Here is a 21,928-nt window from a genome sequence, read left to right on the forward strand (position 1 = left end):
AATATGTGGAGCACTAACTGAAAAATCGCGCATGTGGTATTCGCGCTAAGAGTGCCGCGTAGCGACAGAGCGGTATTGTTAGCGCGAAAATGACGTGGGCGCTGTTTTCGTATTTTATGTTCATTGAACAACGACGGGCACAATATTTTCCCACTTCTCGTAATGTTCCAAATAAGCATATCACACGAAAGTGCTAGTTAAGACAGTACCTTCCAAGTCTAACGAAAAAAACAGAATAAAACGGTAATCGTTTGCTTGCGTTAACAGTGTTCGCGCGATGCACGCACTAATATCCTGCCAACCACTCGCTCATAATGCTTCTCTCGCTGCCCGTCGTTATGCCAAAGTTTCGTCAACCCGATGAAAGTTTAGATTATGGGTGTCCCTGCGGCGAAACTGAAAATCAGCACTTTTGGCCGCACACTTGCCGGCCATGTTTATGTCCACGGCGGCCAAGCTGAAAATCAGCACTTCTGGCCAAACACTCGCCGGCCGTGTTTATGTTTCCGGCGGCCAAGCTGAAAATCAGCACTGCTGGCCAAACACTTGCTGGCCGTGTTCATGTCTCCGGCGGCCAAGCTAAAAGTCAGCACTGCTGGCCAAACACTCGCCGGCCATGTTTATGTTTCCGGCGGCCAAGCTGAAAATCAGCACTACTGGCCAAACACTTGCCGGCCGTGTTTATGTCTCCGGCGGCCAAACTGAAAATCAGCACTTCTGGCCAAAGACTTGCCGGCCGTGTTTATGTCCCCGACGGCCGCGCTGAAAATCAGCACTGCTGGCCAAACACTTGCCGGCCGTGTTTATGTCTCCGGCGGCCAAGCTGAAAATAAGCACTTTTGGCCAGGCGCTTGCCAGCAGTGTTTATGTCTCCGGCGGAAAAGGTAAAAACAACTAGTTTGTTGCCGGACTCTTGCCGGCCTTGTTTATGTCTCCGGTGGCCAAGCATTTAAAGTGGCCAAGCTGTCCAGACACTGGCCAACCGTCGGCCGATCGAAATTCACTTTCTGGTGCTGCTTGGGAATGTTACCTCACGAAACGGCTGTCGGCGGAAGCGACGACACCCAGGTGGTTGCCCAACGGGCAGAAGAAGTCCGTCAGCTCGCCAGACTCCGGATTTAAGCCCAACAACGTATCCACACTGACCGCTACAACCTTCGTCGCCGGGACGTCCACTTCCAGCCCGGAAACAGGGTGTGGGTGTGGACACCGATCCGCCGCCGTGGTCTCAGCGAGAAACTCCTGAAGCGCTACTTTGGACCCTACATAGTGCTTCGTCGACTCGGTGATCTGAACTACGAGGTGATGCCCGATGGAACACGGACTTCATCACGCCGCCCTCCACGACCAGAAGTCGTCCACGTCGTGCGCATGAAGCCGCACTACGCTCGATAGGACAGTGGACCTTACGTATTCCAAATGACTCTTTAGTTTACCGCTCTTTTTAGAGCGCAGCTCTTAGGGGCCAGTTCCCGGCTTGAGCGGCGTCGGCGTCGGCGTCGGGTAACCATGGTCACGTGACCCCCAAGGTCACGTGACCCCACCAGGTCACGTGACCCCTCCCAAGGTCATCTCAAGGTCACGTGACCCCCTGAAGGTCACGTGACCTCCAAGGTCACGTGACCTTCGGGGTCACATGGGGTCATCTTGGGATCACGTGACCCCCAAGGTCACGTGACCACTCGAGGTCACGTGACCCCTCCCAAGGTCATCTCAAGGTCACGTGACCCCAAGATGACCCCACGTGACCCTGAAGGTCACGTGAACCCCAAGGTCACGTGACCCCTGTGAGGTCACGTGGTCTCCTCCCCAAGGTCACGTGACCCCCGAGGTCACGTGACCCCCAAGGACACGTGACCCCTCCCAAGGTCATCTCAAGGTCACGTGACCCCAAGGTGACCCCCACGTAACCCCTCTGAGGTCACGTGACCCCTCCAGGTCACGTGACCCCTAAGGTCACGTGACCCCTAAGGTCACGTGACCCCCTGTGGTCACGTGGGGGTCACCTTGGGGGTCACGTGACCTTGAGGTGACCCCCATGTGACACCCAAGGTCACGTGACCCCCAGGTCACGCCTCCCCGAGGTCACGTGACACCCCTCCCCGAAGTCACGTGACACCCCCCCCCCCTCCGAGGTCACGTGACCCCCCCTCCCCCGGAGCATATAAAAGAATGAGGGGAGGAGGAGGAGACGGAGGAGGGGTCTACCCTCCCCTCAGTACCCTTCACTCCTCCTCCTCAAGAGCTGCGCTCCAATTCGGCGTTACAGGAAGTTGTAAACGGCTTTCACTTTTTGTTTGCTTTGTTTTGTTTTGTGCTGCATCGGGGCGATGCACTTTTTAAAGGGGGGAGTAATGCCGCGCGCGCTGGCCAAGTAGGCAGCGCGCGCGTGGCCTAATGGTTATCGCGCCTGCTTCCCACGCGAAAAGCTAGGTTTCGAATCCTGGGAGCGACGTGTCTTTTGTTTATTCCTGTAACTTAGTGTTCTGGAGAATTCGAGAATCATGTTGCTTGTTCCAGGCCCGAATGTTCTACGCGTCGAAGTTTCTACGCCGATTATTCCAGAAGACCACGCATGTACATAAGGGGCTCCGCGTGGCGAGCCGCAGTCAGTTTCACCCCAGCGTTCGTCTCCGCCGCTACGCCGACTTCGACGCCCGCGACGCTCTTTTATTATCTTTTGTACCTTTTTATTTTTGGCACAAGTTCGCCACATTACACGTTTATTCCTTCGTGTTTATTTCTTGTTTATTGGTCACTACCCGTGACAATATGTGTAATGAACCTTCTTGTCGGATTGAGGTTAATTAATTCTGTGTTCAGCGGTAATACACTGAACCAGATTTGAGGGCGAGCCAATCTAAAAATACAATGTCAACTTGTCCTGCCTTGTGAAGAATTGAAGTGAACTAAAGCTGGCCACGCTGAAACTGTGAAAATGCTAAGGTCTTCCAGAAATTTATTAATATAAATTGCTGCGATATGCTCCATTAGCTTACGATGGATGTGAGCAATTGGGCCAATAATTTGTTGCACATAATCTATCAGCCTTCTTGCTGTATGGGATAACAAAAGCTGGTTTATTCTTTACAGGAATTACAAATGCAAGCATATTGTAGCTGTCCTTCTGCACATTAATCCAGAAAGAACGTTTGAGCAGCTGTCATCAACTGACCAGGACGAGCCGAGGATAATGATCGACCTTTTCTGTGCAAAGAAGGTATGTGTTAGAGTCACAACCATGCACGTAGCCAGGGGGGGGGGTGGCCCCCCCCTTCGAAATCTTCCATTTTGCTGGTACCTCCTCTCCCCCACATACAGCATTTTGCCATGAGCCCCCCCCCCCCCCCCTCCCTCCCTCTAAAACAAAATCCTGGCTATGTGCCTGGCCACAACCTTTTCTAATGGTGAATTCCACCCGTTGATCCGGAGTGCTTTCCAAAATCCGGAAGGGAGGCAAAATCTCGCTCCGTGGGACACGTGTTAGAGCCTCGACATGGGAAACGGGGGACCAGTGAAGGTTTAAAAGGAGCGTTTAATACACGTCCGGCGGGTACGCCTGCCCAGCAAAAAGAACGGTGCGCCACGCGGGTGGTGGCGCGAGCTTGGGTCAGTCCTCTTCTTTTGCGAGGGCGCTAACACTCGGCCATCCTGAATTCAAGTGTCCTCACTTTATGTTTCTTCAATGTCAACATCAAAGGTGTTGACTCGTTTCACCTTGTCGACGGGAGCTGTTGACGCGTAGAAACGTCGAGTTCGCTTGTGGCCAGGTATATCTTCAATGCGGTAGGTGGCATTAGAAAGTCGCATTGACTTTCGGCTGCAAGTGCGACTTATTTTTCTTCTTTCTCTAGCCTCTGCTGTTGCTCACGGAAGGTTTGTTGTCGTAGCCGCCGTCGTTGTTTCGGTGCTGGTGATTCGTATTGCGGTGAGGTAGATTCCTTGGTTGTCTTCTTGCCGACGCGTTTTTGCTGTGCACCTGCTTGCGGCTGCCCTTGCCTCCTTTCTGCTTGTTCGGTGGTGCTCGCCAATTTCCTTCTGACTGTCTACTCTGATGTTGAGACTCGTGAGGGTCGTCGTAGGAAATGATGTAGGGCATAACCCGATTGCCCCTCTTCTTCACGTGGCATTGGTGATCAAATTGGCCTTGGCCTGCGCAGTTGTAGCAGTAGCATTCCTTCACTGGCCGCTTCTTGAAAGGCGCTCGCACGATAGGACCCTCTTCTGTTGTGAGATGGTATTTCCTCCACAGATCAGGGCAAAGCTGAGGTCCTGTTCGTACATCTTCCGCTTTCGTCGGTTTCAGGAGATTCATCGTGCTTCGGTTGATGGCGGTTTCAGATACTTCTGAACACCAGGGGCCTCTGGCTGCTACATCTTTTGAAATATTAAGGTCGGAATTGGATATGTTCAAAATAGGCAAAACCGTATCGCAATCTTCTGTGACGTTGATTACACAAGCAGGTAAACAGTGTTCCTTGCCTTCTTGCATCCGCAACTGTGCGTCAACAACGATCGCCTTTGCATTCTTTCCTGCCCTTGAACCGGTTGCCGCATCGGATCGGTGGGACGCTTCCCCGACGGCGGTGAGTCGGTCGTCCAAGCGTTTGAGGCACTCCAGCAGATCCTCTGGAGTAGAAAACTTGACAACGCTCAGGCTCCGAACGAGCGCTTCGTCGCTGATGCTGGACTCTGCAGGTGGTCTTGGGTCTTGCGTGTGCTGGGTTGCGGGACGAAGCAGGTCAGCCATGCCTGCGACCGCTCCTCGCACGGCAGCTTGTACAACCTCTTGTACAATAGTCTGAAGCCCAGACAGGTCACCTGTCGGTCCATACAACCCAGTCTGGATTGTTGGTGGAACGTTTGCTGGGCCTGCCAGTGGTATTCGTTGCCCCACGGTGTCGGTGTCGGAGCGTTCCGAATCTTGACCTGCCACGCCATCTTGGCTCGTGGTTGCGTCGTCGCTACCGCCAAGGCTCGTGCTCTCTGTTCCAATCGCAACGGTTGCTGGAAGTGGGGGGGGGGGGGGGGGGGCGCCGCTGCAGTCTGCCGTATTCGGTTCCGCTCGCTCCGCCGCCGCCCTTCCTCGTCCATGTCGAGGTGCTGCTCGGTGCCGCTGCTGTGACAATTCGTGGCAGCAGAAGTCGACTTGCGCTCGGTCGTGGCCACTGAATCAGGCTTGGTCCATCCCACTTCTGATATGTTACGGTCTCGACATGGGAAACGGGGACCAGTGAAGGTTTAAAAGGGAGCGTTTAACACGTCTGGCGGGTACGCCTGTCCAGCAAAAAGAACGGTGCGCCACGCGGGTGGTGGCGCGAGCTTGGGTCAGTCCTCTTCTTTTGCGAGGGCGCTAACACACGCTTTGAATCGACGAGGGGAAGATAAACTCGCATTTTTGGGGCGACCTCCCCCGCACCCCTCCCCACCGCTTCCCCCTCCGCCGTTCGAAATGGCCGCTGCTCGAATTTGACAAGCCCACCAACGCCTTAGCAAACTGATCTTTCCGACGACCAGTGACAGCTGTCACGCTGAGCTGCAGAAATAACACGCGACACAGGCGGGGTGAAATTATACGTACCACGGCGCCCATGTCACAAATAACGATGACGTCCGCGTTCGGCACCGTCACATACCTTTCGGCCGCCACGAAGCGGCAAACACGGACAGCGATTACCAGCGGTGGAGTTCAGGTTTCTGGTACGACTTTTATAAACACAGGGGTAACAAACCATCACTTGCACGGTCGTTGCCTAATCTCTTCTTGCTTTACTGCATGAGAAAACGCCGGCGGAATGCAATGTAAAAAGGTAAACAATCCTTGGCTGCAGAATGAACAGGCCTAACCTCGAGTCTGCCTCCAGCTTTTCTGTCGTGTTCCCTCTAACAATCACAGATGTCAGCGCTTGCGATTTACCACGCTCCAAAGTCCCGGCTTTATATCCCTGATCTACGCGAGGTAGAAGCGTTCGAGCCGTCATAATTCCACATAAACAACCGAAGCACCAGGTCCAACTCGACGACCCGACCTCGCCAACCTCGCCGTGCTTGCGCACTGCCGATTTAAAAGATTTAAAAGGAGATGACGTAGGGCGCTCTGTTAACTTCCGTATAGGTCTGTGAAATCCTGCAGAGCAAGCTCGGCAGGGTTTGAGGCGCTCCGTGGAGCGGGCACTGCCAGAGATCTACTAGCGGAAGATGACCAGCTCGAGCTAGATCTGCAAACGGAATATGCACGCTCCAAATGGAGCCCTTTTGGAGCGCTCGAGATCTGCAAGTGGAATTCACCATAATATTATGAGGAATGAAAAAGCAGGCGACTTGAAGGGCAACGGGGACAAGGATCTCGGACATTGACGCATGACAAGCTACCTCTAATCTTCCCCTTAAATGGAGCGCAACTCATGCCCCTGAGGCGACTAGTGTAGGACTGAACAAAACCGCCTAACCTAGGCATCTGTCCCAAGACCTCTTAATTATTTGTAGAGCATGCGATCACATGAGCCAAACAAGAGCTAGCCTGGTCCACTCATGCACCACAAGGGTGCATACCGAACTTTTAAATTGTTACATGTAAAGGTTTTGGGGGAAATCCCCAAGGCTGGATTTGTTGCATTCAGTTTAGGGGAAGTTCCCAAGGTTGAATTTGTTGCACTACATTTAGTTGGAAGATTTAAGTTATTGTGTCATACCTCCACTCCAGCTTGATGATTTTCCTGAACTTTCATCTAACAATTTAATTCGGATGCGCACACTTGTGGTGAGCACAGTTAACTGCTGGTGGCTACTGAGTTAATAGGGTCTTGAAAAATAATGAGTCAGATGTGAATTATAGCGGTTTGATGCCCGTGAACCCGAATATCTGAAACATTCGCTGCACAAGTACTGTTAAACGCGAGAAACCACGAAAAACCTGGCACTGTTCGTGATGTCCTCGACGGAGCCTTCAACTTCCCAGAGCGGTGGGGCTTCAGCCCTATTTTGAAATTGCTTTTATGGCTCTCCTGTGCGTAGAATTGAATATACATTGGTTACTCTAAAGACCATATGAACGCAATTCAAGTAGTTTTTTTTTCTTCTCGGAATGAACACTGCGCAGGCAATAAGAAAAACAGACAGTGTTGCCCAATGCAGTGGCGTCACAAGGGAGGGGGGGGGGGGTGTCGCGGCGGGCCACAGTGGCGGGGGAAGGGGGGGGGGGGTAGCGGAGGGCTAGCGCCCTGGGTGCCACTGGCCCAATGCTCGACAGGCCGCACCACACTTAAAATTCAGCAGTGGAAGCTGCGGACTTGTAATGTGGAAGATTGAAGTAATCATGGCATGACTCTAGACAGTCTTGGTGATCTCCCCTAATCATTTACATCCAGTAGCTACGCAGGCTGTTCAAACTATTTAGCTGGCGAAATCCTCCTTTTTTAAGCTTCGGTTAACGGTATTTATGTTGGTAGTTAATTTCATCTCTATGCACAAGCTTCACTCCTGCAGGTGTCTACAAGCAAATCAGGTACAGATTTTATTTTAGAAAAAAACAAAACAAGATCAGTCTTGATTTCTCAAAAGTCGTGTATATTAGCTGTCACACCTGTAATGTTACCAGCCTGGGGGTTATACTTCGAATAGCTAGTGCTTACCGTAAAATACCGAGCATGCACACATTCCCTACTAAGTGAAGTGCCCACCCTAAAATTTTGCAACATCTGAAAAACTATGCACACTAGATATATAGGTAAAATTAATGACCTAAAAAGCTCACATTCACTAATTTCTGCGATTATCTTCATATTTTGAGTGGGCGCTTACTCGGTATTTTACGGTAGTGCAAACGAAACCTTGCTTTGCTAAGCAATAAACTAGCAGCTATATATGAACTGGAAATTAACCCTTTTAAAAATTGACTATTTGAAAGCAGTGAATAATCTGATTGCCACGCCGATCATCGATCTGCAGCTTGTTTCTTGACATCTCGTTATTTGACTTCTTACAGGTAAAGATCAAAGAGGTTCCTCAACTTCAGGGAAACATCCTCCAGAGGCTCCTCAAGAATGTAGGCCATCGTTCCGCAGCGAAGATGCATTTAGAACCAGCAGTTGAAACAGGTATGCACAAGTCATCAGCTTTAGGTCTTGTGACCAGGTATGTTAATGCACCGCAAATTGCCGATATGTAGAGTGAAGCCTGTCCTGCAGAGCCAGACGTCATCAGTTTGATTCCTATTCCTGGCAGTTGAATGCATGTACATTGTACCATTGTACACGCATGTGCTATGTTTGCCACTATCAGATACAACACGGTGCTGCATGGCTTGCGGTGCTACCAGTGCCGCCTGCTAATGTTTCGAAACACTAGATGTGCTCTCGTCTGGCACAACCATTGTCATGGTGAGTGCGTTGCTTGATGTTTGAAGGCGTCGTTTTTTTTTGTTGCATAGTTTGATTAATATTTGTATTGTCAACCCGGTTAGACTTCAGCACGCTGTGTCATGCAGCATGCGAATCATTCAAAACGTTGGAAGCCGGTGTTAATGTAACCATTTTAGTTTCTTTACTAACACTTCACACAAGCAGCCCCACTACAAGTGCGTGAAATTTGAAAGCCGTTTTCCTTATGCTGCATGAATGAAGCTCCATGCCGACGTGGCTTGTTATAACAAAAAGGTATAAATCAGACTGTGCAAGAGCACACGGCATATCAATTACTGTCCTTCGTACGCTTGGTTGCATAGCAGACGAAGTGAAATTTGGCATTAGTGTTATGAACACAAATCTCGTCCTCGGCGTTCATTCAGTTTCAAGAAGCACCCAGCAGGCGGCTCAGGTAGTACGGCAAGCCAGGCGATGCAGTGTTGTATCTGATACTGGCCGGGAGAGTATCGTTTACCCATCTAACTCACAAATGTTGTGAGTCTTGCTGCACTGGCCAAAGGGTTGTTCGACAGTGAAGCCATGAGATGCCACATGTCATGGCTGACTACTTTCGGATTGTATTAATACAGAACCAATTTCGAGGGAGTTAGTTATATTGGGGTTCATAAGGCTCGTTCGCCCACTTGTAACCGAGTACGACCGAGGAAGACAAGACCGGTTTCTAAGCCTCTTGCGACGTCTTAGGACCGGCTGCGATGGTGCGGAGCTGGTCCAAAGACGCCGCAAGAGGCTTAGAAACTGGTCTTATCTCCCTCGGTCGTACTCGGTTACAAGTGCGTGAAGGAGCCTTTATGCTCATGCACATTTTGCTCATACAAGTGAGCTTACAACGAAGAGGTAAGACCAACTACGAGCTTGCTTAAAAACATTTGTGTTCAATATCTTGCTGTCACTATTTTGTGGTAAATCGGATGTGGAGCTTAGTCGGTTTTATCAATGTGTTCATAGCAGACTCATGAAAAGCGAGTGTCGAAGCTGTAGACTAGAATAGCTGGACTGTCGTGAAATAGAAGAGCCAGAAGTCCCATTCTTGCCTTTTCTGCTATTTCTGACTCATACTTTCACGGCAGAAATTAAATGCCATGCTTACTGGCTTAAGTTTTGTAAACTTTATGCAAGTAAATGTGCGATTCAAGATAGTAATATACAGGATCAAGAACGGACTCAGTCATTATTTATGTAGGTCAGAGCAGCAACAAACATTGTTGGCTGTTCGGAGACATTGAAAAACCTTAAGGGCATATGAGTGGGTCTGTTTTTGTGTACCTTATGGAGCATTCCACTGGTCATTTTGGGGCGACAACCAAATTCCGCGATGGGGCACGCGAATCTCGCGAGGCGCCCCACCCCTGAAACCACCCGCGGAAGACGACCTCTCCTCCTAGAGCGGCCTAGCTTTAGATTACCGAACGAGAGAGCGACATGCACGGCAATAGCAGATGGCCGATCTCGGCGGCCTTCACATTTCTGTTACCGTGCCTTCCAGGGGTACGTTGTCCTTTTGTGGCACCGCAAATGAACAGCCCTATTGAAAATATTTCTAAAGGGCCCGTCAGCCTTGAAGGATTATGGGACCTCACAGGCCTTCAAAACCCTTCAAAAATACCCTACAGAAAAACCCTTCAGGGATGCCCCATAGAAAAACCCTTTAGCCCCACAGCCCTTCAACCCGTCAGACCCTTTAGCCCATCACCCCTTTAGACGCGCAAATGACTGTGAACCATAGACAAAATGCAGTTCAAAACATTATTCAAAATTTATTGCAGACATTTAGTTTTACATGCATATTATAACTCAAAAAGGAGATAAAAAGCAACGTTTGTTGAAACCCGGCGCAAGGAGCGGTAGACGAAAGAGATCACATCAAACAGGGACAACTGACTTCTTTATCACAAAGAAAAATATATTTCGAAGTACTCACAATGCCGCTGGGTATAATCCTGATGCGCGGTAGTTCAGCTAATAAAACCGAGCAGGTGCACCTCACGTACACATACACAGTCTTAGTAAGCGCGTTTAGCGAAAACCACGAAGTCGCAAGCGCTAGTACCCGCCGCCGTTGAGAAATCCCGAGCACAGTCACGGTTTCGTCCATGATGACAATACGCCGGCGTCTTCGGCGTATTTTTCGCTCGCTGGATGCTTCTGAAGTCGGACGGACGAAGAGGCGCAAAAACCAAGTCCGGACAGCGACCGTCATCCACCGTCTCAGGGCCCACAGCGCCATAATCCCGGTGCGCAGGCACAACATGCGGTGGGACGCTGACCCCGACTGCCAGGCTTTGCAGCGAGTAAGCCGACACCGGCCACCATCTCCTTGAATGCGCTGAACACGACGGCGCTCGAACGGTGCTGAAGGCGGCCAGCGCCGAACTAGGGTGCACCTGCGGAACCAAGGAAGAATCAAAAGAGACCAAGGGGCGAGCCCTGAAAGGCATGCATGCTCACCTTGCTGGAGGAAATTGGTCCGCTCCAAAAATCCGCTGTGTGGGCTAACCGGAACTGTCCACGAGCAGAGAGAAAATGGCTATACTGGCGGCTGGCCTCCCCCGCTTGCACACACCACCCTCTCCCGCCGGCCGCTGGGCTGGCAGCCCTGCACCCTCTCCCCATCGCCGGGCGGAGAGAGGGGCAGTGTGACTTGCTTTTGGGGACCGTCTCCCGTGGAAGAACCGGTTCCCGGAACGAGTCGCTCCCGCGTGGGTCCCTCTTTCTGGAAAGCGCGCAGCTTGTTTATTTTTTTTATTTTTATTTATGGTTCCACGGATTTCGCCTCCAGCGGACAGGAATGCGTTCGCCTCAAAACGCCGCTCGGTCAACACCACTCGGCCAGCGGCTCGTTGATTCTCTACGTGGGGCGGTCGCCCTCAGTGGCCTCCTTGGCGACCGAACCCCCGGGCAGTGACAGACGGCCCACTCGTATTTGATAGAAGAGCAGTACTACAAATCTGACCGTACATACATACGATCATCATTCTACAAATACTTTTTTTTCCCCGTAGCGTACAATAAGGCTACATTCTAATTCTGCGAAATGTGTTTTCTCGACCTAAGCCGTGGCCCGCCGACATCTCAAGAAGCCTGAAGGTTTTCCCGACCCCATTAGAAAAGTTCTTGACAGGCTTCCAGACATTTCAAGGCATTGTAAAGGGGACTTCAGACATTTCAGGAGAGCCTCTGACGGGGCCAACGAACCCACCAGGAAATATCGGTGCACCTTTCAAACATCACAAGAATTCCTGAAGTCCCTTTCACACCCTTTAAGAAAATCCTGAAGTCCCATCAGAGCGATTTTCAATAGGGAGGCAGGCGTTTTTTTTTTAATATGGACCCAAGCTTTATTTACTTTTATTCTTGAAAAGGTGAGGCTCGCATGGCTAAATGTGAGGAAAGCGATACGCCGTTTAAAGACGAATAACACTTCAGAAGTTTGCTGAAAGCATGAATCTCACCACGTGCATTTTTCCACAGTGATGTAGAAGCAAATGCCATTTTCACCGCAATAAATCAACAGGAGATATGATTCCCAGCCCACATAATGAAATCAGTGTTCGAGATTACTTGCCCTAACATACTCGGCTCACTCTTGCAAAGAAAATGTTCAAACTTTTGTATTCTCTGTACACACTAAAACAGTACATACCAGTCTCAGCTTGAACTTGAGCACACACATGGCCACTGGCATGCCACGCGAGATTAGAAGTTGCCTCAAAACAACCAGCGCGATTCCTCCAGGCCACCCCTCGACCAGTTTGAATCCCCCCGATGTCGTCAAAGTGAGTTTTGCTTGCTCCAAGTATGGAGTTGGCCCTGCTTCGAAACGTCCAGCGGAAGACATGCGAATTAATCCCGATCGTCCAGTGGAAGACATGCGTTCCAAAGAAAGGCGAGCCCAGCGCGCGCCAAAACGGCCAGTAGAATTTCTCATTAGAAATAGGAGTTGGAAAGCAAAACCATTCCGTACGCTCCTGGGTGCTTCGGTAATCTTGCTCAATCTTCATTGTGAATAGTATAGCTGCTTCCTAGCCAAGATGTTTTCAAACAGGCTCCACTGAACTCAGTAAGTAGAGAGTTTTAGAATAATATACGCAATTTTAGCTCACGCTGACACTAAAGTTTGCGCTTACGTAAGCGCACGCGACACAATGGAGTTTTATTATAGCGTTTCTGCACTGCGACGCAAAAGCCCAAGCATCTCGCGCTTGCAACGCCACCAAGATACAGTCAGAAGTTTTATTTCACTGACGAAATGCTTTAACTGGATAAAAAACAAAATGTTTGGTTCAGAGTAACATTTTACATTTGTTTAAACGTGAGACTACAATGCGAGCCGTCGACCGGCCGTGTCCGCACGCGTCGCCTCGGCGAAAGTGCACCGACCTTTGCCGATAAACGTTCGCTCGTCGCAAGCACCAAGTTGCCGGTGATCGTTGCCCACCTACCGGGTTTTCCTAACCGACTGCCATGTCGTCCTGTATTGAAAATCACAGTCGCGAGGATGTTGCCGACGTCGCGCTCACAACGCCGCCAAAGCTGCCGCAGCCATCGTCCTGGGGGGGGGGGGGGGGGGCGCCATTTATTTAACTGTACTCGTCTTGGCTTTAGCCAACTTCACATCACGAATCACCCTTGGAGAAGCGTAAAGGCCCTTTGCGTACTCACACATTTTCCGAGAAATAGCGCAAGCAAAACGTGGATAGCGTTTGTCGCATGCGCAGTGGCGACGTCGCTATTCGTTGCGTATGCAAAGCTTTAGCGTGCGCTATTCTAAAACTCCCTAGTGTTTGTGACCTCGCACTGTCAGTTTAATCTGACCAGCTGCGTCGCGAATGGAATAAGGGGTGCAGTTTGCCTCTTATGTTTTGTAGGTTGCACAGCCATGGTCCATATCAATACGCACATGCTACTGTCTACCACTTCGTACAGGCGGTGCCCTGAAGCAATGGCTGTGCCGACTTGTAAGCCCTATCGTGTGCCTTCCTACGCTCACAAGACATAGCCTGCATAGCTTTCATGGCCAGCACCCCATGGCACTACCAGTGCAGAGCGGTCGGCAATCGCACGTTCACCTCCGTGTGAACCATTACTGTAGATTATCTGATGAGGACGCAAACAAAGTGATGCTAGAATTTATTGACAATTTTCCTGTAATTTTGTGCAGCCATGAAAACCAGTATGGATCCTGACACTGTCTCAGAACCAGCACCAAGAGACCTTACTCTGATGGGTTGCCTAGACGAGTTGAGGAGACTCGCCGGGAGCCGCGACAGTGGACTGCCGCTCGACGAGGTGCTCAAGCACTTGCATGAGAGCAAGAGCTCTAAAGACTTGAAGGACATTGAGCTAGCCACTCGCGACCAGGCGAAGTCTGGTCTGTGGATGCGCACCAGGGTCGGAATGATTACTGCCTTTTTCTCGTACAGCGTTTTCACGAGAGTGAAAACACTCCAAACAAAGATGGGTCCACACGACCTCAGACCTCTACTGAGGAAGCTGATGAGACAAACGTACGTTAGGACGCCGGCAATGTCTCGTGAAAGCGCACTTGAGGGCCCCGCGAAGGAGTGCTACAAGACCAAGCAGGCTCAGCACCAAAACCTGGTGTTGAGCCAGTGCGGGCTTTATAACATGCAAGGGCGGCCCTACATTGGTGCCAGTCCCGACGCACTGGTAGAGTGCCAGTGCTGTGAAAAGCGGGTCCTCGAGGCAAAGTGCCCAGAGAGCATGGTAAAGTTCCTTGGAGAAATCACTGAGAAGAGTGTGGGCGACATGCCAAGCATGAAGCTAAAGCACACAACCACAGTCTTCTGCCAAGTGCAGGTCCAGATGGGTTTGACCGGTTGTAACCATGCAGACTTGTTCGTGTACATTGAAGAGCAACAAAACGAGTGCATCCGTGTGGAATTTGACGAGGATTATTTTAATGATGTCGTCGAAAGAGCCTCGTTTTTTTGGAAACTACTTGATTCCACAAATTTCATTTTTCATTTCATTTATTCCCACCTTAAAGGCCAAGTCAGGGCATTACATAATGGGGGGGGGGTAGTACGACACAATAAATCAACATATAAACGCAATAAAATACGATAATATGCAGTCAGGAAAAATTGGAGTACAAGTTATACATGATGAAAACAAAAGAACACTCACAAAACATGGGTTTGAAGCGTATTCAGGAACCTGTCGCGTCGCTAATGGTGACTATCGATGATGACAACTGATTCCATTTGGATATGCCGGGAGGAAAAAGGATTCGTTATAAGCTTTGGACTTACCAAAAATTCGTTTGATGGCACAGGAGTTGTTTAGACGAGACGACATTGTTTCTGGGGGTGATAATAAGGAGTCCCTGAGGTCTGGGCAGTGGTAGTAAATTTTGTGAAGGAGGCAGAGTCGAGAAACTTTCCTTCGTAGGAGCACAGGCGTCAGTCCGAGTTAATTTTTCAAAGAAGACACACTGGTGAAATGGTCGTGTGATGATAGGATGAATGAGCGGCTTGGTTTTGCACTGCTTCTAATGTATTGATAAGGTATGCTTGATGGGGGTTCCACATTGCAGCGGCATACTCTAATTTAGGGCGAATATACGTTTCGTAGGTTAATTTCCGGACATGTGGGGGTGCATCTCTTAGGTTTCGTCTCACGAATCCGAGGGTCCTGGATGCTTCTGCAGAGATGGCTTCAATATGAGTTTTCCAAGTGAGGGAGGATGTTAGACTGATACCGAGATATTTGTACATGGGAACAGCTTCAATCACATCGCTGTCAGTGGAATATTGATATGTTAACACGGACTGTTTTCTAGAGAATTGAACTAGTTTCCACTTAGCTTTATTGAGCGTCATCAACCATTTACCACACCAGTGGCTAACCTCCTAAAGATCACTCTGAAGCTGGTGGCTGTCGTTAACCGATGAGATCTTGTTATATCTGACACAATCATCGGGAAAAAGCCGTATTTTAGAGGAAATGTTACATGGAAGATCGTTAATGATTATTAAGAAGAGCAAAGGGCCGAGGACGGAGCCCTGCGGAGCGCCTGACGTAACACTCGTTAGACTTGATTCATGATCGTTAATGGCTGTGTATTGAACACGAGATGCGAGAAAGTTTCTAATCCAGGAGAGTACTAAGGGGTCTAAATGCAGGGGCGATAACTTGGAAAAAAGACGGCGATGCGGAACACGATCGAAGGGTTTTGAAAAGTCCAAAAATATGGCCTCTGTCTGTACATGAGAGTTAAGGTTAGTATGTAACTCATAAACAAATTCGCACAACTGAGTCTCGGAAGAGTAGCCCTTGCGGAAGCCATGCTGTTGTCTAAAAAGAAAACTGTTGGAGGACAGATGAGTCAGTATGTGAGAGTATAAGATATGTTCGAGAAGTTTAGTTGATATGCATGTTAAAGAAATGGGGCGATAATTCGAGACGGAAGACCGAGTTCCTTCCTTGTAGATAGGAACTACCCTACCGACCTTCCAATCGGAAGGAAGGAAGCTTTCAGAAAGTGATTGTTTGAAGATGAGTCAGAGAAATTCGCTCAAAATTGCAGCAGAATTTTTAAGGATTTTTGCATTGACATTGTCAAGGCCACCTGAGGATGAAAGCTTGAGTTTAGCAATTAGATTATTAATGCCAATTTCGTTAACGGAAATTGGTGTCATGAAATCATTACCTTCCACAGGAACGATGGGAATATTACATGGACTTTCATTTGTAAATATGAAAGAAAAGTATTCATTAAACACTTCAGGGCATTCACTCTCTTCAACAGGTTCACCGTTGTGGTGTACCAGGTTGATAGTCGCGGGACTGCTTTTGGGCGACATGAGCTACCAGAATTTCGTGGGGTTGTTACGCAATATTGTTGGTAAATGTTGAGAGAAAAATTTTGTTTTCGATAATCTAAGGTTCTTCGTATAGTTTCTAAGTGCATCGTAGTAAGAGTCCCAAGCACGAGATGAATTAGATCGCATTGCCCTTGCAAAAAGTCGCTTTTTCTTGCTAGATAATGACCTTAGCGTTTTATTATACCATGGTTTGGATGAGTCGGTATGAATTCGTATGGTAGGGACATACAGATGCACCAGGTCAACCATATTTTTCTTATAACGAACCCAGTTTTCTTCAACAGATCTTAAGAAAAATTCGGCTTTAAATGTGCCATAGAAAGTTAATAACTGGTTGTTGATTGCTTCATAGTTAGCTTTATTGTAATCGTGAATAAGTTTAGAAACTGGTCTGCATAAGATGAACCATCTAGCATGAAATAGGCTTACCAAGCCAATGTTGTGTGTTTTTTTTTTAGTGTGTTTGCTCATTGTGGACTGTGCAGTGCGACTGCTATGCCGCAACAGTAAATGGTGAGGCAGAATTCAAACTATCTCCTTCATCCATTGCGTCCTTTCAAGCCAATTGTTGCCATTCCTATTTCGTGATCTAGGTGTCGTGCCAGCACATTCCATCTCATCTTTTGCGTGATCACTTAATGTTACCTAGTTAACTTTTTTAAATGTGTTTTTGCTGATTTGGGCAGATGAGGTACCGTAGATACCGCACATCCGCCCATTCCACATTAGGCGCCCGCCCTCAAATTTGTAAGATCTGAGAAAATATGCACAGTACATTGATATGTAAAATTGATAACCGGACAAGCGCCCATCCCCCAATGTTTTGAGATTAGTGTCTCTGAATTTGAGTGGGCGCTTGCCCAGTATTTTATGGTAATTACCGTTGCTGCAAATGAACTACCACAAATATTAAAAAAAACAAAAAAAAACACAAACGATGGATAAGAGTTAGTTTCATGTCCGCATCACTATTTCTATGGCGTAGCGGCACTGCTCCCATGATGCTCAGTTTTTTGTAAATTTTAAATTTTGTGTCCACATCACGTTAAGGTTAATCATTACTCTTAGATGGTGCTTGTTTTGCCATATTCTGCTCTGTTATTGTATTTTTGTTACTGCATTGTCACGCTGATACTAAAAGGAAACACAACATAGCAAAAGCTTTGTACTGACTACACATGCTTGAAGAAAACAGTGATACATAGCAAGGTTAAAATGATAGAAAAGTTTAATAACCATGCACATGCCACCTAACAGTGTGTTTAGTTAACAGGCGAGCCTATTATGACCACCCTTGAATAGAAACTTGTTTTCGCTAAACAAGGGCTTGGAGAGGTTCACTGTGCCTGTGATTACAGTAAAAATCATGTCAATGTATGGTACAAGATCCAGGTCGAATCGGCTTTTCAAAATACGGTAGAGCTTTATTCTTTGTATAGCTCTTTCCACATGCACACGGGCACTTGCAATCGACTGATTAGCCCTCGCTTCATCTGCTGTGAGCTGCTTTTCCATCAGAAAAGGGGGTCTGACCATTTTGATATTTTTCTCTTTACAGAGTTCATTGATGAGAAAGCCTTTGTCGACCATGACGCTGTCGACGTGTGGGGTACACTTGTGAAGTAGCTGGCAGTGTTTTGTGATATGGGTGTCGGATGCTTTCCCACCATACGCTGGGCTCCCATAACTAATCAAGCCACCTGGCGTCTCACTCACGAGAACCTTCGCTGTGTATGTCCGCTTGTAGTGACTGTAGGTCAGCAGCCTCGATATTAGGTCCTTCGGTCGCTCGATGTCTACTTCTGTGCAATCAAGCACCATCCTTGTGTCTTTGTACTCGCGGAAGTAGGTTTCGAGGCAGCTGACCACGACATCTTTTTCGGGCCAGAAATTTGCATGTCCAAGTATGCTTGAAAGAATCACAACAGACTCTTTAAAGATGTTGGAGATTGTGGTACGGCGCACACCGAACAGTACTGGCAATAGCGAAAATGTGACGTCATGGTATAACTTCATAAAGGTCAGGAGGACGGCATCATCATTGCTTAAGCAGAATGTGCGGGTTGTTTGGAGCACACGTGCCTCCGTGTACAGTTCTGTAATGTTGTAGAACAGCTCGAAGGAGCACGCTCCTGTCAATACAACCAATCCCTTTTCATCCGGAATTTTAGAGATTGTGATCAGCTGCTCCCGCTCGGATGGGCAACTAGTGGTGTCGACCTGGATCCCAATCTCTCTCTGGAATTCCTCAAGCTCTGTAGTGAGCTCTGAAGGAAAAAACAAAACAAATTTGTACGAAGAGAACAATCTACCACTTTCCGAATGGTTGGTCCGAGGGTTTTTATGTAGGAAAACAGTAGAAACACGTGCTTCCCTCCAGTGCTCGTTGATGGGGGCATGCTTCCAAGCAAAGTGCTCGCACTGGTTGGTGCCTTGCGCACAGACACTTCATACCAAAAAGCACTCGAACTAACAACTCGGAAAGTGATCAATTAGACTGTTTGTATAGCAGCAAAGTAATGACATTATATGTTTGTTACCTTCACCATTTGTGAGGTGTTCCCCAGGACTCTCGTCGGGGACCACTGGGAAATTGGATCCTGATGCAGTTGAGCCGCACAATGACGTTTCAGACGAGGTTGAAGCAGTGTAGAGTGTCTGAATCACTGCCATATGGAAATAAAGAATTTTGTACATGTCTTCGCTGTCATCATGAAAAATTTATGTTGCCCGATCTAATAGTTCAAGTGGATTGACAAGGTATGCTTATTATTTCTCCCATAAGTGCTATTCATGCCTCTTCAGCAAAAAAATAAAAAAATATGAAAAAATTTGTTGCTAGAGCAGGAAATTTACACATTGTGATGTACTATCAACATTGCGAATGCATCTGCGAGCCAGGAACAGACCTGCAGTGCCTTATGTGAAAGGCCTGGTATAATGACCAAGAAGTTAAAGAAAAAGACACGATGGAGCAGATATTTGAGTGTTAACCCTGCTTGCAAATTATTACTGCTGGGTTTCGATAAACCTCTTGGTAGTATCTGTGGTCCTGGTTAAGTTAATCATTGTTTAAAGAATAACGTGAGGCAGGATGTCTAAGCTATTGTTCGTGGTTTCTTGACAATTTATACTTTTTATACTCCAAAAATTATATTCCTGCACACTCAAATTGCCCCAGGCTAAATGAAGACCCTGAAAGGCTTGCATACACAAACTACTGTTTTCGATAAGTCCAATCTGCCGTGCTTCCGCTGCAGAATGCTCGTCTGGAGAGCTGACCGAAGCACCCTCGCTTCCCTGTGTCGTCAGGAAATCCTGCTGTGGGGAGGTTGGAAGTTGTGGCAGCGGGGGAGGGCACGCAGGGGTGCCCCTTTCACCTGAAAAATATGGACATAGATATTAAATGGTACACTACCACCACTAGTAGTTTCGATGACAACCTTCGAGCTCACAATTCTAAACAGGAAAGCGGGTGGTCACTTGTTCGTGCTAACTCCGTCGCCTCGCGTACGCGTGCGATGGAGTTAGTGCACGCAACATTAGCTGATAATGTTTTCAGCGAGGGATATTTGTATCGGAAGCTCGCGCTTCCACTCGAAGCATGCTTCGTAGCGCGTACCAGGTGTGGTAGTGGGCCTCTGAAAGCTGTCTACTCAATCTCTCTATTAGTTTACGATGGAGGTGCAATCATGCTAACATATTCCCAGCACTCACCAAACGCCAAGAACACAATTTGAAACACTTACGTCGCCGCAGCGCCGATCCCTCGCATGACCGCCCGACGTCGTGTGGACGCACGGGAAGATTCACCGACGGAATTGCGTCCGCCGAAAATTTTGGCAACTTGTAACCTAACACGAAGGAAAAGTTACAAAAGCGTTGAGAAATTGCGCCGAAATTCCTTGTTATCCGCCTTACCGAGGATCTTGTAGACCGGGTATGCGAAATCTTCCTCTTGAGAGTGCTTGCTGCATACGAAGGCGGACGCTGTTGGTGAGAACTTCAGCTTCGGCGAGTTGGTTATTCATGATACTGCTTCACAGCGCACAAGATCAGACACACTTAAAAGAAATTTCACGCATACACAGGAAGAACACTCACGCAGCGCTGACTGACAACTCAAGTGTATTGTGCATCATCTTCATCTTCCTTTACCTCCTTTACAGTAGCAACGTCCGGTGTGCAGAGAATCCATTATTTTTTCTTCCTTCTATTTTTTTCTTTCTTTTATATTTTGTTTTTGTTCATTTTTTTTTTCTTTCTCTTGCTCATATGATCATCGGTTTTTTGTTTCACTGCCATTTGCATCGGAGTAAAGGAAGATGAAGATGATGCATAATACACTTGAGTTGTCAGTCAGCGCTGCGTGAGTGTTCTTTCTGTGTATGCGTGAAATTTCTTTTAAGTGTGTCTGATTTTGTGCGCTGTGAAGCAGTATCGCTGTTGGTGCTTTCCCCATTCTTAACTTAATTACCCAAGATTTCCGTAGCCTCGATGTCTTCGGGTAGCGGTGAAAGCTAACACCGGGTACTCTTCGAGACTTACACTGTGGCACAGAGCAATAAGTAACCATAGTTATGAAGCCCGCGCGAGCCTAACTGCCGAATCTCGTAATGCGGAGTCCCCCGCCTGACGTCACGGCGCACTTCGTCCAATCAGAACGCGGCGACCTGAGCGCCGCTCCTGTTCGTTTTCCCCGCAAATACGACGTAAAGCATTCTGTCTTCAAACTTGCCCCGTTAAGAACCACTTTTGGACTGGACAGCTTCTTTAGAAGTTCGAAAGCTGACCTTCAGAGAGCTGTCCTGTTAAATCGGTATTGACAGCAGGGTAGATGCTATGCGTGTTTAAGGCCAATCGTGTCTCCGGTTAGGGTCAGATGACCACTGTTTCGAAGGTGGTAATAATGCAGAGCGCGGAACCTGCCTAAAGCCCAAAGTCACGCATAACATCTAGTGCACTATCAACCTTGGGTAGAAGTGAGAAATTCTCTCGTTGCGTTCATTGTTGAGATGCCCCTGAAGATTAGCCTTTGTAAGCGCACCCCACCGCCGTTCTGGCCTGCTTCCTTTCTACTCCTTCTCTCTTTTTTTTTCTCTCTCCCTAAGCTGAAGGCGCGGTAGACGGTGCGTACTCGCCGGACGAATGATTCGTACACATTTAATCGCTTGAATCCGCTCTCTGTGCGCGGGTAACGGCAGAAGCGTGATCACGTGGTTTGACGGATGACGCATTAGCCGTTGACAAACTCGGAATGCCTGCGTCGCAAAGACCGGACCTAGTTTCGCGCGTGATGCGGCCTGCGGGGTGCAAGCCCGCTGTGGATTTCGCTTCTGTGGTAAAAAGGTATCTTGTTCGAAAAATCCTACCCGTGTCGATTTCTTCAAAGAAGTCCAAGACATTCTTGTGAATCGCTTAGTTTTCAGTTCGGAAAAAGGAAGCGTGTGCTACATCGTGTTGAATCTTCACGGATCACTTCCTTCTGGTTTTTTTGTTTGAGTGGTTGTTCTCCCGTGCCCGTGTTGACATACAAGTCGTATTACATCTTTCAAGTCCGGTATTTTCAACGTAAGTGTGTTGCAACCTACTTGGTGATCATTGTCCGTTCTTGTATGGGTAATCTTTCAGATAACCTCTAGAATTGGGCAGTGC

The 21,928-nt window shown here is 48.2% G+C and overlaps 2 protein-coding genes across 2 annotated transcripts in view; one reads left to right on the top strand and one right to left on the bottom strand.

Moving 5' to 3' along the window:
* LOC115318349 overlaps positions 1-16,912 on the top strand; it is a 33,477-nt gene extending 16,565 nt beyond the window's left edge. Inside the window, exons 3-6 of the mRNA XM_040222705.1 lie at positions 3,094-3,220; positions 7,985-8,096; positions 13,585-14,368; positions 16,867-16,912. Coding sequence (XP_040078639.1) covers positions 3,094-3,220; positions 7,985-8,096; positions 13,585-14,368; positions 16,867-16,912 — 1,069 coding nt within the window. The remainder of the gene's footprint in view (positions 1-3,093; positions 3,221-7,984; positions 8,097-13,584; positions 14,369-16,866) is intronic.
* A 627-nt stretch (positions 16,913-17,539) lies between these two features.
* On the bottom strand, positions 17,540-18,316 carry LOC120850255. Its single transcript, XM_040222706.2, has one exon. It carries the CDS (start codon positions 18,287-18,289, stop codon positions 17,540-17,542), a length of 750 nt encoding a protein of 249 aa, XP_040078640.2. The 5' UTR covers positions 18,290-18,316.
* Between the last annotated feature and the right edge of the window lie 3,612 nt (positions 18,317-21,928).

The sequence above is a fragment of the Ixodes scapularis genome, unplaced genomic scaffold (assembly GCF_016920785.2).
Source record: "Ixodes scapularis isolate PalLabHiFi unplaced genomic scaffold, ASM1692078v2 PGA_scaffold2__306_contigs__length_199485367, whole genome shotgun sequence".
In the NCBI taxonomy this organism is placed as follows: Eukaryota; Metazoa; Arthropoda; class Arachnida; order Ixodida; family Ixodidae; genus Ixodes; species Ixodes scapularis.